At 46.1% G+C, this 19,418-nt stretch overlaps 1 protein-coding gene across 1 annotated transcript in view; it reads left to right on the plus strand.

Annotated features, from left to right (window-relative positions):
• FBXO15 (F-box protein 15) overlaps window positions 1-17,905 on the plus strand; it is a gene marked incomplete at its 5' end in the record, with an annotated part of 46,718 nt that extends 28,813 nt beyond the window's left edge. The window contains 2 exons of the mRNA XM_080821371.1: window positions 11,819-11,943; window positions 17,514-17,905. Coding sequence (XP_080677497.1) covers window positions 11,819-11,943; window positions 17,514-17,780 — 392 coding nt within the window. The 3' untranslated portion in view covers window positions 17,781-17,905. The remainder of the gene's footprint in view (window positions 1-11,818; window positions 11,944-17,513) is intronic.
• Window positions 17,906-19,418: the final 1,513 nt, after the last annotated feature.

Raw genomic sequence — 19,418 nt, forward strand, 5'->3', positions numbered from 1 at the left:
GGTGCGCTGAGTTCCCAGGCCGGTGACCGCCCAGCCCTGCAGGGTTCTTCAGCTGCCTTCGCCCTTTCCGATCAGAGCGGGCTCTATTCCGGAGTGCTCAGGAGTAGCCTAGGACCTCATTTTATCAGATATTGCTCAAGCTTCCAGACATTATTTTCCCTCAGTCAGACACTATACTGACGGCAGGAATTCCTCCCTCTTAGCACTACCTCCTTGTGAATGAAAGGATCTGTGTCCTTCCTTCTTTCCCGAAAGTTTTCACTCCCTCCCCTTGGAATTTTGTCGTATTCCTCTCCCAAGGAAACTGGGAAGTTTTCTCTTTGTATTTTTGTGTGTTCTGTCACCTTGACAAGTCATGGATGGATTCAGAGGTTTCTTAAAAGGATCCATATTATCTCTCTTAAAAGAAGAATTTATGATCCCTCTACCTGCCCATACTTGCTACCTGCTTCTTTGTGTATGGTCCCTAAAATAAAGCTAAAAGGATGTTTAGGAGAAGAACTGTTTTGTCACCTAAAGTGGATTTATAAGAGGCAACGGGTAGGAGAGATAAACAGCGAAGGAAATAATGAAAGGGGTTTGTGAATGAAACCGTGAGTTAAGCTTGTAGAAGTGTAAAGTTTCTTTGCTTGCTGCTTTTGTTCTTTCAGAATGTGGGTGGACTGCTGGCATTGGTACCCCAGGGCCAACCCCGGGTTCAGTGATTCACTCGGAGAACTCACAGGACTTAGGATGTAGTAGTATTGATGGCTAAGGTTTATTATGGTGAAAGGGTACAGAGCAAAATCGGTAGGGAGAGGGCACGTGTGGCGCCTGCAGAGGGAAGCCCTGTGTGGGGCAGTCGCCTGGGAGGTGCATATTTTCTCCCGGAATGAGTGTGAAAACATGCGTGAAAGGTTGTCTGCCTGAGAAGCTTGTTTAAAAAAGACTCGGAGCCCGGGGTTCTCACGGGGGACCGGTCCCGGAGGCGCCCTCTGCCCGGCACTGTTGCAGGCCCCCAGAGAGGGGGATGCGAGGCATAAACCATGTGGCTATTCCGACGACAATGCGAGGAGCCGCTGCTGTGGGTTAGGAAGGATGAGGTGGGGACACGGGTGGAATCCAAGTGTTGGGACAGGCACAGGCCAGCCCTGCCAGCAGACAGTCCCCGGGCTGCTGTGTTGACTCTGCTCGCACGACTGTCCGGGAGCACTTCCGTGGGAGTGTGGCCCAGGCTCTGGAAGGAGCAGGCAGGAAATACTGCAGCTGTGTTTTGAAGTGTAAATAGAGCTTGAAAAAAGGCATGATCAGCAATGCAAAGTATGAAGGAAAGTGTATTTTTTGATCTTTGTATCAAGCTAATTATTACCAATTTTCAGAACCTGAAGGAAAAGGGTTTTGCCCAGGACAGCATGTTGTAGCCTTTTTATCAGGATTGGGAGGGAGCACGATAGAAAAGCAGCAAAGGGAAAGGATTTTTAAAGTATGCTGCTTCTGTCATTTGACTTTCCCAGTTGTTAGAAAAACGCATTTAAAAACGAATGCTGTTTTATTATAGGATTTAAAAATTCTGAATATATAGAAGTTTATAAAGAAGCAAATAAAAATCACCCAGGACAACTATTGTTTATATTTTGGCCCATTTTCAAACACCCAGCTATATTTCTATCTGTGGACCACATTCCGTGAACAATGACACACTCTGTCTTCTCCCCCCTTACCGCTGTGGGCATTTTCCCATGTCACTAAATTGTTTTAGCAAATTTGATCTTGAAAAGTTGTATGACCTCCCATTGTTTGGTTTTATCATGATGTATTAGCCCATTTTCCTAATGGGCCTTTCGGTCTCAGCTTTTCATGATTGTAGTGCTATTGTGATGATCGTTATTTTGAAAAATATTGGCTGATTTGAGAGGTGAAAGTGACATCTGGTTGTTTTACATCTGCACGTGTCTTTGAATGTTAGTCTGACTATGTACAGAAGCTGTTGACTACAGTAGAGGTGGATGGTTGTAGCGGCCACCGGGTAGGCTGGGGGCAGGCATCGTCACAGGAGCCCCCTCGCTGCTGCCGCTCACCGGCACGTGGCCGTGGCCAGCTGTCAGTGTCCTTGCTTGCAAAGTGTGGCCACATCTAAGCCTGCCTTCCAAGGACTCTCAGGGTCAGGCAGGTACTAGGGGCACCGCCAGGATGCTTGGCCTGGGCTGCTGCCCTGAGGTCTGTTTTTACATTTCTCTTCTAATTGAATCTCCATGTGCTTATTTGATTGGTTCTGTTGTTTCTACGATTTATAGGAGTTGTGTTTATTGAAAATATTTTCTCTATTTTGTCTTTTGAAAAAAATTTAATTTTTTTCAGTGTTCCAAAATTCATTGTTTATGCACCACACCCAGTGCTCCATGCAGTACGTGCCCTCCATAATACCCACCACCGGGCTCACCAAACCTCCCACCCTCCTCCCCTCCAAAACCCTCAGTTTGTTTCTCAGAGTCCACAGTCTCTCATGGTTTGTCTCCCCCTCCGATTTCCCCCAACTCACTTCTCCTCTGTCTTTTGTCTTTTAATTTAGTGTATATCATTTTTGGATCTTGTGTGTGTAAACCCACACTTCCTTTTGATTGACATAAAATGTACAAAGCCTATGGATTCCCAAGTCCTTCCCTCTTAGGACTTTTTCTGTTGAAAATAAGCATCCCTCCTTCTTGTGTCCCTACCAGGCAAGAAGATATTTTGAGCTTTACTTTTTTTTTTTTTTTCAGTTTATTTACTTATTTATAAGTCATCCGTACGCTCAGTGTGGGGCTTGAACTCACAACCCCGAGATGAAGAGTCGCACTCATCCGACTGAGCCCAGCTGTACCCTCTCATGTTTTTGTTATGAAATTATGTGACCCTCCTCCAGTATGAAACTTCTTACTGACGAACCATCTACGTTTTCTCTGTTCTCATCCAGATATTCTTTTGGATGTGTTTAATAACCACTCAGCCAGACTTTACAATATCTCATTTGGATTTTGACCAGATTTGCATTAAATGTGTATGTCAATTTGGAAGGCAGGCAGTGATCTCTTTCCTTTTAGGGTTTCAGACTCTCTCTCGCCTTTATTTAAGTCTCTGTCACTACCTCCGGAGAAGCGTTCTCTGTGTGGACCCTCCACGCACTGACGCTTCATTTTCGTGTTGCCGTCATGGGTGACTTTTTGCAGCTCATGTTTCCGTGATCTCTTAGATTCAGGCTATGTCCTACAGAGTTTCGGCAACATGCTCTTCATTAAAATACTGATTAAATAATGCATGTTCAATACGTAAGTCTGTAAGACACACTAGAATATGTTGGGAGAAAAAGAAGGTATCGGTTTCAGAAACTTCCTTTTCCTCCAGAAAAGTGGGGTTCCAGTTGTTCAGCTGCAGAACCTGATAAGCCCAGATAACCTGTCTTTAAAGAAATTCTGCTTATAAAGTTTTAATAGTTTGTTTCGGATGTTTTTCATATGTGGTGTGTTACCTCATTTTTACTACTGTGATTCCAAAAATAAATGACTTGTTTTGTTCCCTCTGTGGATACTAATTACCTTCTATGTTTCCAGGTCAGATTATTCTCTCTAAGCATTTATCATAACAGGAAGACATTAGAAATAGTACACTCTTGTCTGGGTGGTGATTACCTATGAAAATTAGAACAGATAATTCTTTACAGCATCTTCATTGGTGGTGGTTAGTACATTTTCCCTATTTTGTCCATCTGGTGAACCATTATGAAGAATCAGCATTACAGATTACTGTTCACACACCAGGAGAACACACATCACCATACCTTTTATGCCAGAGCTCATCAGGAGCTGAAGTACTCTATCTGGAGGTGAGACAGGCCACATGATTTGTGGGACCCAGTACAAAATGAAGCTGCAGGGCTCCTTGTTAGAAATGGAAGGGTTGGGGCGCCTGGGTGGCTCAGTGGGTTAGGCCTCTGCCTTCGGCTCGGGTCATGATCTCAGGGTCCTGGGATCGAGCCCCGCATCGGGCTCTCTGCTTCCCTTCCTCTCTCTCTGCCTGCCTCTCTGCCTACTTGTGATCTCTGTCAAATAAATAAAATCTTAAAAAAAAAAAAAAAAAAGAAATGGAAGGGTTTCCAAATGGCGGCAGAAGAGCCCAGGCCGTGTCCAAGTCAGGCCCAGTGAGGAGAGGCTCTGTGTGGATCCCTCTCATCTTCCCCTGCTGTTCTGCACTCTGACTTCTCTGTGACATTCACCCTCACATTTTGAGTTTTTTCTTTCTCTCTGGTGATTTGAATTTTAAAAATAATTTAAAAGGAAGGATACGAGGTCTTTATTTTGTTTGTTTTCACTTTCAAGGATATTGTTTAAATAGTAAACATTGTGATTTTTCATGGATATTTATTAAGGCAATAGTGAAAAATGGAATCTCTTAAAACAAGCAGTTTGAGGGAGTTACCTCTAATAAGAAACGTACGAAATGGGTTTTCTAAATTTTCCCTTGTGTGAATTCAGTGTTATTAGGACTGTAGACCGTCAGGATGTTGAACTTAGTAAAGCCAATTATTAGGTCACAAAGATGTTACTGTCCATGAATTCTGTGTCTTCAACAGACCTTTTTGGGTTGTTTCTTCTTTCTTCTTTCCTATTCTTCCTTCTTTCTTCTTTCCCTTTCTGCCACGATTTCCAGGGCACACAGATGGGTGTCAGTCACCTGAGAGCCCTTTCCTTATTGCCTTGTGGCTTCCCTGCATTGGATAACTAAAACGCTGCTCCCCTTGACTCTGCTTTCCTCACTTGAATGCACCCTGGCCCCTTGGGGGAAATCACCAATGCGTGACCGTTGGTGCTATCGGACTCCGACTTACCCCTTGTTGCGACCCAGAAGTCTTAATCAACTCGCGTCGAGTCCCCTTTATGTGTCATGTAAGGGCTGTTTAGATATGATCAGAGTCCTCTTCCTGCTCTGTTCCTTGTTCTTGGGCTTACTACCTGCTGTGCTAAGAAACATTGTCACCTCTGTGCTTCCTGATCTTCCTCTCTCATCTGCTGTCACATTGTCACTATATTACAGTCTCTTTGTGTTCTTGGGTTCTTTTCTGTTTCAGAGAAAAAGATGTCCCACTTCTTTCCAGAAAGTATATCCCAGTTTCTGTTCCTAAATATATCTGCCCCGACCTCCTCTAGGGCCTGTATGGAGCCGTTTGTGTTTCAGCATCATCTCAAATATGTATTCCCATCATCATCTTCTTACTTTTTCACTTATATTCATTTTTCTGATTGAAAAATTATTTTTAAAAGGAAAACCCCACTTCTGTACAGATGAAAACAATTGGTTGAGAACTGCAGAAAACCTAACCTAAAACTGGCTTAGCAAGAATGTTTCATGTTGTTGAAAAATCCAGGAGGAGGTTTTATTTCAAACAGTTTGATGCGAGGGCTTATTGCCTGTCAGTGGGACTGGATATGTCTAGACAGCCTGTCTGTCCCTCCTCGTCCCTCCCATTCGGATTCTTCCTGCTTCACTGTGTTCTGAGTTACGCTTCCTCCTTTCACACCAGCTCTGGCTGGCTCTAGAGCTCATGTCCTAGTGTGACGTTCCCGTTTCCAGCACCCCCTCCCCAAGAGTTTCATTGCACCTCCTTGGCTCTAGTTGGCTTAGGAGCTCGTCCCTGACTCAGACATGTGCCAGCTGAATGGGAAGCTCCATATCTGAGCCCGGCAGCTTCCATCTGAAATATGGGGACTGACCTGGGGGTGTGTCTCTGAGGAATATAAGCACAGGCTTGGTGAGAAAGGCAGAACAGATGTTGGAGAGCCCAAAACAAATATCCATACACCTTGTCCCTAAACATCTTTGGAAAGACTAGCCTAGAAAAAGTAACGTGTACTCAAATCAACTGGATTGATGCAAAACTGGCCCACGGGCATGGAAGATAGGATTGGGTCTTGTGAAAAAAAAAAAAAAAAAAAAAAAAAAACTGAAAAAGCCTGAATTTTTACATCAATGGGAAAAGTTATTTTGAAACATTACTCAATTAAGGAGCAGTGAGTTTTTAAATAGTCTAAGTACACACTTCATCCTGTTGAAAATCGAGTATTGTCACCAGCACCGGGAGCGAGGCCAGCAGCAAGTGTAGCCTGTTAGGGTTCTCGCTAGTATGAGAGAAGTAGAGACTCAGAGACTTAGGAGATTTTACTGATGTTGTCAACTCATCAGCTCTGGACGAGGGAGGGAAATTGTCCTACGGATTTGAGAGTTCTCCTCTTCTAGTCTCTTTCCATCGCAGCTCCAATTCATTTCACTCTTGCTGTCCACACAACAAGTGAAACTAGGGGAGAAAGTTCTGATCCTCATCATGCTCGGAGACCTCCTCTCTTTTCATAGTCCACGATCTGTGTCTGTATTGAACGACTTAAATTTCATGTGTATCAGGGGTTTGGAAAACAAGAGAGGTATCTGAAAAAAATTAGCTGAGAAAAAGAGAGAAGCTGCATGTTTGCCTTGAGGAGATTTATGATAGATACCTACCAAGGAAAGGGGGAAATACTCAAGATTTTCTCACCTGAAGAGCAGGTGCCTGTTCTATCGATCATTTGAGTCTGATGACTTTTCTGTCTTGTTATTAACGATTCCTTTGTAATGTTGGTGTCTCTGCAGCCTTCAAGTCAATTGTTAATACTTGATGACAAATATTTTTGAGTTTGTAAGGTCTTCCTTCCTCTTTACCCAAGATTTACACACCCGCCTGGGAGTTGCTTCCTGATGTCCAGTCCATGAATTGCCGTTGGTCTGTCAGGTGGCACGCTAGGGCACCGCCTTCCTCAGTGCCCAGGCTTGTGTTCAGTGAGCCTGTGTTGCCTTTCCTGCCTCAGCCAGTAACTGTTCTTCTCTAGCCCCCTTCCCTTTTCTCCTTGTTTGCCGTAGGAAAATCATTCCGTCAAACCAATCAGTCCATCTCTCCTCCCAACATTCTTTACTTCCTGCCTTTTCTGTGTTCTATTTATGGGGCAAAAAATGAATTCTAATCGTGGCTGAGAAATGAGAAATGTTATTAGTGGTGCCATTAATCATGCCATAGAAGACATGACCTTTATTCCCAAAGACAGTAGGTTATTTTAGGAAACATCTAACATGCAGAAACAATCCGGTATAATTAAATGTTCAGGTGGATGTGCAGCAGGGCTTAGAAAAGGAAGAGATTAGTGTAGGATGAAGGGTGCTATGAGCCGTGGAGGTGAATGTTGAGGTTTTGAGGGACTAAACTCCCTAAGGGAAGAGGAAGAAGATGTGAGGACACAGATTTGGGCATTCCCAGAGTTACGGGTTGGATAGGCAAAGAGCACCTAGTTGTCAAAAGCAGAAGGGGGCCTTCATGGGAAGGTCGATAGAGCTGCTAACAACTCACCTTTATTGAGTGCTACTTTTTTGGTAACTTTTTATTTTGATGTAATTTCCAACCTAGAAAAAATTACAAGAATAGTACAAGAACTCCCACATACATTTTTCTGATTTTTTTCCCCACCATAGATAGTTTTGCTTTTTCTAGGACTTTATATCAGTGCGATCCTACAGGATGTACTCTTCTGTGTCCAGATTCTTTCTTTCAGCAAAATGCCTTGAGTTTCATTTATACTGTTGCAAGTCCTGATGTCATTCCTATTTATTGAGGAGTAATACTCCATTGAATGAATATGCCACAGTTTGCTTACCTGTCTTCCTGTGGACGGACGGGGAATATGGGTTGTTTCCTACTTGGGGCTATCCTGAATAAAGCTGTTACAGAATTTTTGTGGAAGTCTTTTTTGTGGAGATAAGTTTTTTATTTCTCTGGACCAAGTACCTAGTACTGGAATCATTGGGTTTTGGGGGAGGTTAATGTATTAAAAGTTGTCAGACATTTTATTATGTACAAGAACATTTTATGTATAAGAAATTGCCAAAATATTTTTTTAGAGTGTTTGTACCATTTTTTATTGCCGGCAGTGTTGTATGAGTGTTCTGGTTGCTCCATATCCCAGCCAACATTTGATGTTATTAGTCTTTTAAATCTTAGTTGTTCCAGTGTGTCGGAGAGAGATCGATCATCATGGCTTTCATTTGTGCCTCTCTAATGGCCAGTAGTGGTGAGCACTTTTCTATGTACTGCTTGACCATTTTCCTATCTTCTTTTTGAAGTGTCTACTAATCCTTTCACCTTTCTAAAGGTAACGACTTGTCTATTCTTGAATTATAGGAGTTCTTTATGTATTCTGAATACCAATCCTTTGGCCGATAAATGTTCTACAAATATCTTTTTCCAGTCTGTGGCTGGCTTATTCGTTTTCTTAATGGTATCTCTAAAAGCATTTTTTTATTGAGACGTAATTGGCATATTACATTACTTTCTGGTTTATGGTATAATGATTGGATATTTATACATCATGAAATGATCATTGCAATAAGTCTAGTTACCATCTGTCACCATACAGAAATTTTTGGCAACTTTCAAGTATGCTCTACAAATATTTGACTGTAGTCTTCATGCTGTACATTACATCCCTGTGACTTAACGTATTATGTAACTGTAAGTTTGTACCTCTTGACATGCTTCATCCATTTTATTCACTCCCTGCCTCTAGCAACCACCGTTGTGTTCTCTGTATTTATGAGTTTTATTTTTTCATTTGTTTTTTTTTTTTCAGATTCCATATATAAATGAAATCATAGGGTTTTGTCTTTCTGTGTCTGGCTTAGTTCATTTAGCATAATGTCCTTTAGGTCCACCCATGTTTTTGCAAATGAAGGATTTCTTTCTTTTTGGTGGCCAATAATATTCCTGTGTGTGTGTGTGTGTGTGTGTGTGTGTGTGTTACATATTTTTATATGATTTTTTTATATGTATATTACGTATTTTTTCCCATTCATCATTGATGGGCACTTAGGTTGTTTCCATGCCTTGGCTGTTGTAAATAATGCTTCAGTGAACATGGTGAGGCAAAGGTTTTTTTTGACCTAGTTACTATATTTCCTTTGGACAGATACCCAGAAGTGGAGTTGCTGGATCATATAGTAGTTTTTTAAAAACATTTTTGAGGAATATCTATACTGTTTTCCATAGTGGGAAGTGTAAATTAGTGTAAATTAGTGCACCAGCAGTGCACTTGGGTTCCCTTTTCTCCACATCCTCACCAATGCTTGTTATTTCTCATCTCTGTTCTTGTTGTCATTGTTGTTTTGTTTGTTTTTCATAACAGCCATTCTGACAGGTGGGAGGAGACGTCTCTGGGTGGTTTTGGTGTGCATGCTCTGATGAAGAGTGATGTCAAGCATCTTTTCATGTGTCTGTTGGTCATCTGCATGCCTTCTTTGCGAAAAGATCTATTCAGATTCTCTGTCCCTTTTTTAATTGGATTTTCTTCTGATACTGAGTTTTATGAGTTCTTTATATATTTGGCATAGCAACCTCTATTGGCCATATTATTTGCAAATATTTTCTCCCGTTCAGTAGGTTATCTCTTCACTTTATCGATGGTTTCCTTTGTGGTGTCGAAGCGTTTTAGGTTGCTGCAGTTCCATTTATTTACTTTTGCTTTTGTTGACTTTTTTTTGGAGTCAGATCCAAAAATGTGTTGCCAAGACCTATAGCAAGGAGCTTATGTTTTTTTCTAGGAGTTTTATGGTTTCAAGTGGTGAGTGTTAGCTCACGTGAAGGAACCCATGCCCCTTCGACCTAGTTATAGGAAGGCTGGGGAGGGCAGATGAGTAAGCCTGGGACTCACAGATGCAGGAGGTGCCACAGATTTGGGGAACTGGAAGTGATTCCCCAGCGTGTATTGTCTGCTAGTTTATAGATCTTTCTCTACTAGCAGTAATATGAAAACAAAACTGTGTGAGAATTTAAATCTATATTATAAATTCTCAGTATTTAAGCAAATAGGAGATTATGTTTCCCCTTTTGTATATGTTTTAATCTGCTATAAGATCCGTCTTATAATAGACACATAATGTTTGAATCATGTCTCTGCCACTTAGTGGTATGACCTTGGATGATGTACTGTTCATCTCTCTGTGTGTCCTTGTCTCACCTGTGAATTCAGAAGACTACAATACCTAATTAATAGTAGGACTTTAAGATATTTTGAAGTAGTTCTTTTAAGGTACTAGATATAAAGTGCATGACCCAGTGGTTGGCATACAGTACTCAGAAATATTGCCTATATTATATATACACATTTTCACACATACGTTCAATGCGCAGATTGTTTAAATGCAGGGTGAGCTTAACCTTTTTCTCTGATAGATACAAGCACTTACAGAGTGTGCAGAGAGAGCTCTGACCTTTCACGATCCTGCAAATGTTAAAGTTGTTCTGAAGTGGGAGAATATTTGGTAATAAAATAACAACAGTCCTTGCTTCCACAGAGATTTCATGTTCATTAGCTGAGACAATTGCCAGTGAGATGTTATTGGCTGTTGTACTTTGGGGTCCATTTTCTGCAGTGTCCTGAGGACAAGCCACATGGAAGACCAGCTCGCGGTTTCCTGCCGGGCTTCCGGCGCGCGTGCCCGCGCTCGGAGGTCTCTCTCGGTTTTGCACGTGGCTGTGCGGTAAGACGGAGCAGAGCCACATCCGGTCCACTCGGAAGGTCATTACCATGTCTCCTCTGAGGCTTGGCTTTTCACAGATCTCCTCCCTGCTTCGGTCCAGCCCTGCCGAGGGGACGGGGAGCCGTTGCCGGGAAGGGTCAGTGTCATTTGGCGTGTGCTCCGGCGCCGGGGGAGAGGAGGAGAGAAGCTGCGCGGTTCTTGCTCATTACTCAGCAGGGAGGGGACGCCGTGGTGAGCCGCCTCTGTCCTGGGGACAGACAGGCTCCCGGTGCCCTCCTGCTCCGACGGGCTCTCCTGCTCAGAGCCGTTACCGTGTCATGGGAGAGGCTGCTGGCAGAGCGGCACTGAGGCTCGGCTTCAGGGACGACACTGTGCCGAATTCCCGGGTAGGGCCTTGGCTCCCAAGGCAACCTGGCTTTGCCTTTATTTTGTCCCCTGGAATAAGTCACCTCAGGTCAAAGGACATTCGTTCTTCCCCATCCTTCCATCTGCTTTGCCCCGTGACTCACTTGCCGAGTAGGAGTGAAGGAGCTGTTACCTCGTCCCGCGTGCTGGTCACGTTTCAGGGCTCGCTAGGAGAGTGTGCGGGGTGCCTCGTCCTGGAGGCTCTCCGAGCATCAGGCCTTGGAAAGCGGAGCCTGCGTGCCTGGGTCGTGACGGGCCCTTCCTGGTGGCCAGGTGGCTCTTAGTCCACATTTAACTCATTAGCGGAGGGGCAGGGCCTCTGTCCTCAAGCTGTTGGCCGCAAGTGCGAGGATGTTTCCTTACCAATAAGCACGTGAAAGATGTCAGCTCCCCTCGTGTGCATGGGGCTTCTCGTCTTTTCCCTACTGCCCTGCTCCCAAGGTCCTCGGTCCTGTGGACATCGCCCTCCTTGCTCCCCTACATTTCATGTCCGGGCCGCTCTGGCATCGGCTTTCCGAGAAGCTCTAGTTGCTGTGTACTGTTGTCCTGCTGTTCGCTTAATCAAATCAGGAGAACCTCGGCCTCCTTAGCAATCGCTCATCAGTGACAGGTGAGATCCAGGTTCACCCCAGGCGGCTCTCCCCACCGCACTTTGAGGCGGGCCGCACGTTTCCAGGGTCCACACTCGTGTCTCTGTCTCTGGAGTGCGGGCATGCCGCCGGCTTCAAGCCAGATGCCTGCGTCCAGGACGTGGCTAGATGAGGCATTCTTTATGAAGCAGCAAGCCTGAGGAGTCTTGACTCGTCCTGCATGGGTATGTTGTAACTTACAAAATCTTACATCTTTTCAGGATCCATTGAAGATGGATATGTGAAGCTTGTTGTTATAAGGTTTAAAAATAACACAGAACACCTACCTCTTATTGGAAAAGTTGGCCTCTCTTGGAGAACTGATGTTTTCGATGGCTGTATAAAGGTAATTTGTTTTATTTTCTTAATGTAACCTGGCTTCTGTATAATAATAAAATGTCTGTCGATGTATATCTATGGTACTGCTTTTTAAGTCCCGGTTTTACCCTTGTAATGTCTGAAGATATGTGCACATTCTCTTCGCTTTTGACAGCCAGTTATCTGTTCAACCAATGCTTTTTGAGTGCCGCCTGTCTTTTGTGAAGCGTGGCGGAACAGGAGTGGTGGGTAGTATGCCGTGACATTTTGGTATCCCTGCCATCCCTTGAAGCCCCTCTGTCTGTCTGTCTTGTGGAGAGAAAGTGGAGCTCTAGGTCGGACCATGCAAGTAGTATTTACTCACCATCTCGACTGCTCTTACACCGAGTTATAAGTCAGAATACAGAGACGTCCTTGAATACCCTTCCTTGAACAGTTATATCAGTTTGTGCCTCATCAAAAATTAGCCACAAGGATGGGAGAGTTTATTTAGTGGTTGGGAGTCGGCAGGGAAGGAGGTAAGAAAAGGGGGCGGAGGAGGGTGAGAGCACTTGAGACGGAGTTTATTTCTTCTGTGATCTCGTGCCCATGGCTGCCCCTGCTTCTCATTGTTCTCCATCTTCGTTTTACGGGGGGAATAGGACCTGTGTATCCCCGGTGAGCCAGTGGCTCACCTTCAGTAACATGCCTCTGTAACATGCCTCTGTACGAGTGTGGACGCTTTGTTAGAACAATTACTGATGGTCACGAGAGCATGTTATCATTGTGTGTTAAAAACAGCTAATTATCATTAATATCTCTTGGGCCACTTGCTATTTGATACAACAAACTGCTTTATTCTCTTTACTTGTAAAGAAATATTTAAAACTTTGGTACAGAGTATTTTTATCATATACAAAAGAATATTGTTTCATGTCTTTAAGAACACAGACCTGGCTTTTTTAATGGGTCTTACAAAAATATGTACTAAAATAAAATATTAAAGTTGGAGTAGACCTTGAGATCCAAGAAAGGCAGAATGCAGATACAGAAGACAACATGTCTGTGTGATTATAAAACTGATGTAATTTGTTCTGTGTTTTCTGATATTTGGAGCAGGATGAGAGCAGAGGGAGGGAGGTGGAGTAATTCTGCAGAGAAACAAAGCTCTATCCCAGCTCTCGTTGTCACACACAGAGTCTCTGGTGCGACTTTATGTAGGGCAGACTAAGCTGCGGAACAGACCATCCTAAATAGCATTTTAGCTGCAAATGCGGTGACAGAATTTTTACAGCAACCAGAGGCCAAAGGTGTAGCTTCAAAATGAGCTCTAGGCTGGGATTCTGTAGGTCGCTAGACTGACATGACTGAGGAGTGCATGTTTCCAGCAAAATGGCTGTATCTGAAAATGAGGTTTCGAGTCCTCGAGGTCAGGCATGGACTGCATGTCCCCGCACACTGTCCCCGCCGCAGTTCCTTCTCCCAGCTGGGCTCCAGGGGGCGGTGGAGCGGGGCTCCACGGCTGGGCCCTCTCCCGTGGGCCGGTTCCGGCTGGGTGAGGACCATTTGTACTTTCCTGTTCCTAAATTGGGCTTCGGTATTAGGACTGAGGTGTCCTCAGGGTTCCTAAAGGAGAAAAGTTGAAGTAAGTGATGTCCTTCCGGTCCCTCGTGTTTGCCACGCAGATCGGGAATTTCCCTCAGGCATCTGAGCAGTGTAACTAGTGAAACTATAAAACGTGTTTTAAGAAATTGCTCTCAAGAGGTCAAAAACATTTTACGAACAAGGGTAAACTATAAAAAAGTTTCTTGGATACATGTAACTATTAAACACCAGAAAACAAAGTGGCATGCTTGTGGTGCAAATTGTGGAAACAGCCTCCTGGCCTGTCGCTCAGCACACCGTCGGGGCGCAGGTCAGTGAGGAAGTGTCCCCCAAGCCAGTGACTTGGCGTCCGGGACGGATATTAATGACTGTGGTAATGACAGAGGGCGGAGCTGCCTGTGACACTGCGTTGTTGAACTGGCGGGCGGTCACGCGTGGGCTCTCGGAGGGCCTCCTGGTTTACCGTGCCCAGAGGAGTCTTCTCCGTCGGAGGAGCACGGGGGCGTGAGGGCCGCCAGCCCACCCTCGCTGCCCGGAGGTCGTTCAGACCCAACGTATCTGTCGCCTGAGTGACTACAGTCCAATGTCAGCAACTCATTATTTTATGGGGGTGATGACTCAGCTGTCAACATTTAAAAACATCACATCGTTGCTGATGAGTTTTCTTTTTCTTTTTTAAAGTTAGATTGTGACCTCAGAGGCATAGTAGAGCGGCCTGCGTGGCCCCTGTTAGTCCGAGTCCACACAGACCTGCCGCCCTCTGGTCGCCGTGGGGTTTACAGTCGCGGTTGGGACGGCCGGGGCGGGCGGCCTGCTGCGGACTTGGGGAGGAGGCCATGTGGTCCGAACCAAACACTCTCATGCCTTCTCCCCGTTCCAGCAGAAGCGCTGAGGGATGGCGTTGCCTCTGGGAAGGCTTTGCTCATGCCCATCCCTTGTACTTCATGCTTTCATGCCTTGGCATTTTTTGTGTTATTTTAATGTTACTTTTAGATCTGTGTGGTGCTTGACATCCGTTGTGATTCAAGCTGGATATTTTAGTATAACTGTGGTTGTGCTTTGTGCAAGAATAGTGAAGCCCGCCGATGGGCGTGTCACGGGTTCAGGGTGTGATGGCGGCTGTGTCCCCACCCCAACCCCCAGGAAAGGTGCCCTGACCGGTTGGCTGGCAGTGCTGGGTGGCTGAAGGAGTCTGCACCTTGGGAGGAACCCGACACCCCACGTGCATGAGGAGGTGGCCTCTGCGCTCTGTGAAGCAGGGCTTGGGCGTCCGCGGGGACTGGGGGGGGGGCGGAAGAGCCCAGCGGTGGCCGCCGGTCCATCTTGAGCTTCCCCAGTGTGACCCCAGTGTGACCCGGCTCCCCGCTCGCTGAGGAGTGCCCCGGAGGAGGGAGGGGTAGCGGGAGGCAGGTGGAGAGGCAGGCTGGGGGGCTCTCGAAGGGCCTCACATCCCAGGGTAAAGAATTTGGAGTTGAGTTTGTGTCCTGGGAGGCAGTTGAAGGGTTTGGGGCCGCCGTGTGCCGGGTGTTCCGTGGGGTCCGAAGGGGTTGGAGAATGCGAGGCCTTTAGAACCGGGTGGGCGTCGGGAGCTCACCCCGGGGGCGGCTGGGGGCCGGGAGCAGACAGAGGAGGGCGCAGGGCTCGTGAGCAGCGTCCTTCTCGAAGAGTTCTTACACCTGTTGACTGTTCCTCCGTGATGTCCTCCTTCACCTTCCTCTGAAATGTTGGGGCAGCGCGGGGTGTCCCCTTCTCCTCCATGGTCCCCTCCTTGCTCATGGTTCTAGCCGCTGGATTTCGACGAGGTTCTGAGGAACAGACCTGAGAGGCTGCTAAGCCCGCGGCTCAGATGACGAAGGGCAGTGGGTCAGCATGACCACCCGACCCGGGATTTATCTTGGGCGCTGACGTGGCCGCAGAGCCTCCTTCGTCAAACGGCCGTGATGATGGCTGTTTATTCTAGAAGGGCTCAGCGACCTCAGCACAGACAGAGACACACTCTAGCTCTCAGGGTTGGCTGTGGCTCCCCCGTCCTCAGCTCCAGCGAGCCCTTCTCCGTGGTCTGTGAACGGCGGTCCCTGTTGTGCCAGAAGCAGACGGGGTGGTGGGTGGACGCGCGCTGTTCCGGGACCGGAAGGGCATCAGGAGCAACGTCTGACGTTGGGCTCCCCCGGCTGTCTCGCCGGGCGGCCCCCGCCTCCCGTGCACGGGGGCTTTTGGCTCTGGGCCGCCCTCTCTGCCGTCGGGGACTGGGGATGGTTCCTGTGGGCTGGTTCTTCACTCAGGTCTCCTCCAGAGGCGGGAACCATTTCTCATCACTCACTTAATAGACCAGCTCTCGCTCTCGCGCTCTTTTTTTTTTTTTTTTTTTTTAAACTTTTGGAGTGTTTGTGTTCCTTTAGTTTCCCTCTGAGAAACACTTTTTTTGAGTTGGGACTCTTTGGCCTGATCATACTCAGGTCCATATGGTCAACGCTGTTGGCCACGTTGAACCATGTGTAGATCTCTGAAAGCAGTGTTTATGCTGACATCTCTAATATCTTTATGTATCTTTCTATGTAGTCATCTGTAATATCTGTGTGTCTATAGTTAGGTTGATATCAATGTTCATTTTATACGGATATCTAAGAGTAAGCATTTAAATGCCAATTAATAAAACACTAACACAGGGCGCAAGTCATGGCAAATCATGAGCCATTTCTGAAATGGGAAGTGTTGGAGGATTTTAGCCTTGATACCGCTTCGTAGTTTCTTGAGAAAAATAATTAATTTTTGAGGATATAATAAAATAGTATATGTAAACTGCCTGGATTAGTGGCTAGTAAATAGAACATGTTAAAAAATAGAGCTAACATTACATACTCATGTTCATTTCATAGCAGCATTAGTCACAAGAGCCAAAAGGTGGTAGGAACCCGGTGTCCGCCTGCAGCTGAACAGAGAAACACATGTGGTGTACACGTGCTGTGGACTGCTGTCCCGCCTTCCAAAGGAAGGAAATCCTGGCGCATGCTACAACGTGGACGAGCTTTGAGGGCACTATGTTACATGAAATAAACTAGACGCAAAAGGTCCGATACTGTAGGATTCCACTTACATGACGTACTGAGAGTGCCCAGTTCATAGAAACATTGAGTAGAATGGTGGTTCCCGGGGGCTGTGGGGAGGGAGGGCTGGGACGTTACCATTTCGTGGGTCCAGAGTGTCGGGTTTGCAAGGTGGAAGGACCTCTGGAGGCAGACGGTGCTGAGCTGCATAGCAGTGTCACTTCATGCCAGGAAGCTGTATGCTTAAAAATAGTTACAAAGGTGAAGATTTGTTGCATGTGTTTTACCACAATTAAAAAATAAATGTAAAACTGTAGCTCGTTAGTAATAATCATTATCAGCATCTCCCCCCGACTCAAGTCCCCGTGTAGCAGTGACTCTTCGCGTGGCATGGTAGATGCGGCAGGTCTGTAAGGGACATGTTTCTTCTCCCCAGACCCTGCTCTTCTGCAGCGATGGGAGACAGAGACTGGGAGGTTAGCGCCCCTTCTACCTTGCCCTCACCTCCGGATACCAGATTCTGCTCAGTGTGGCTTATGAATACTGCCTCTGGCAGCTGAGGGCTTGGCTTACCATCTCTTTGTAGGCACGTCATGGTCACCTGTGCCGTTCTGAGCGGCCTCCGTCCCTGTCTCATTGCTCTTTTGTTGACTGGGGACGCATTTATTGGCGCCAGTGGCTGCTTGTGGTGTGGAAGTGACGGGCAGCCTCCCTGCCGCCCTCATGACCCCGCCGTCCCCTAGCGCCCCTGGTTCTAGTCCCTCCAGCTCTTCCTGATCGCCCATGGTCCTGGGGTGGCCCCGCCTGCTTCTGTAATTCTGTTCTCTTTTCTGTCCTCCCTACCCTTTTGCTTCACCCTTCGTGACAAGGCTTCATTTACACATTTGTGCGTGTGTTCGTTAGACCTGGAAGTCAGGTCCAGTTGGCTATTTTGTCCTTACACTCACGAGTATTTGTGTTTATTTTGTAGAGTTGTTTTATAATGGACGTAACCCTTTTGGATGAATATGGGAAACCCTTTTGGTGTTTCAGTTCCCCCGTTTGCATGAGATCTTCTGGGCCCTCTGATGGGCCCGACTTCTTGGGACAGACTTACTATGTTGACTACGTGGACTCGGAAGGAAAAGTGCACGTGGAGCTGGTGTGGATCAAGGAGACGGAAGAACACTTCATCGTCAGCCTGGTCCTTTACCTGAGGACAGCAAAAATAAACCAGTGGTTTGGGACAGCGTACTAAGTGTTGGCAGGAGGTGGCGAATTCCTGTTGCTGTCTGTTTGTTTTGGAGTGCTCACCGCTTGTGTTCTTGGTGTTGGAAGTTGAAATAAAGCAGTCGTCTGTTTGATGCCTTCTTCTTTCACATTAGAAATTATGATTCCTGGGTCATTTTAAAAGTAATATTTAGAGAATTAAGTTAAATTTTTAAAACAAGAAAATAGCATGTATTCGTATAAAGTAAGGGAAAAGATATTCTCTTCTGCCCTTACAATTTAAAAGACAAGGAATTCTGCTTAAGCAAGTGATCATGTGATCACTGTGTGTGTGTGCATGTGATGACCCTGTACATGTGTGTATGTGTGCACATGTGTCTGTGCATGTGTGCATGATTACTATGCACATGCGTATGTGTGTCATATGTCTGTGTATATGTGTTTGTGTGTGTGTGTGTACATGTTGTAGAGCTGGAGGATTTTTTTCTTTATTGGCTAGAACCCCAAAATGAAAAAGTGCACTTAAATATGAATTTCATGGTATCCATTAAAATGAGAAAGTGCTGTGTTCACAGCATTCAGCAGCCACATTAGTATTGAGTGAAACTAAAATGAAGTGGACAAGTGCCTGTCTCCCGAGTAAGATGTATCTGAAATCATCAGAAGAAACGGTTATTACTTAAAAGAACAAAGTGTGATACAACTTCAGTGAACACCCCCAGCCGCGTATTAGTGGAGACCCGGGAAAGCTGAGTTAGAGGGGAGCACATCCTCTGTGCAGGTGTTTTAGGACAACTGACAGGTACTTGACTTTCAAATATGGGGACCACGCATCTGAGCATGCGTGCTTTTGTTTTAGGGATTTGATTCTAAATTTGTTTTAAATTGTACAGATTATTTTTTGATTACCTTTTTATCTCCTACTTAAGGTTACCCTCCTAAGTGATTTCTGAAATGCAGTGTTGCTCCAGGGCGGGGTGGGGGTCTTGTCGGTGTGTGTCCCCTCCTCTCCTCCCTTGAGGGGTGTGTGTGTACGAGCTGCTTGAAGACAGAGCCCTTCCCAGGGCTCCAGTCCAGGCCCCAGAGGTCAGGACAGCAGGGATGGCATCAGGGCAGGAGTCCTTTGTACTGTCCCATTGCTTCAGCAAAGAACCTGATATCTGTCTCAGAGCAGAGAACAGGGGCCGTATTATCTCGTGGTACCACCAGAGGGGTGCAGAGCACCTGCCCCACCTGAGTGAGCGTTGGGGGATGGAGAGGCAGTGTCTGGAGTCATGGAGAGGACCAGACATCAGGGGAGGTAGTGGTGAAAACCACGCGTTGCCTGCAGGTCAGAATTCGAAAATGACCACGGAGCAGTGGGTGGTGATGCCTGGCACACATTGAGTTAAACTGTGGAGGGTGTAGGCATCCCGGAAATGTAGGAAGCAAGGCAGAGCCAAGGACAGAGTACAGTTCTCTTTGCCCCCAGGGGAACGCCATCTGGATGGAATGGGCAGCCAGGTACTTCCGGGACGGTGGAGAGACTCGGACCGTGGCGTCTTGTTAGAACTCTTGTCTATAGGGAATTGAGTATGTGTGTAAGGTCCGCTGACCAGACTGCCAGGCCCGTGAGCAGGACTCTGCTGCTGTATTTACTTCTGTCTCTCCAGCATCTAACCGGATG

This window comes from Martes martes (assembly GCF_963455335.1).
Source record: "Martes martes genome assembly, chromosome: 13".
NCBI lineage: Eukaryota > Metazoa > Chordata > Mammalia > Carnivora > Mustelidae > Martes > Martes martes.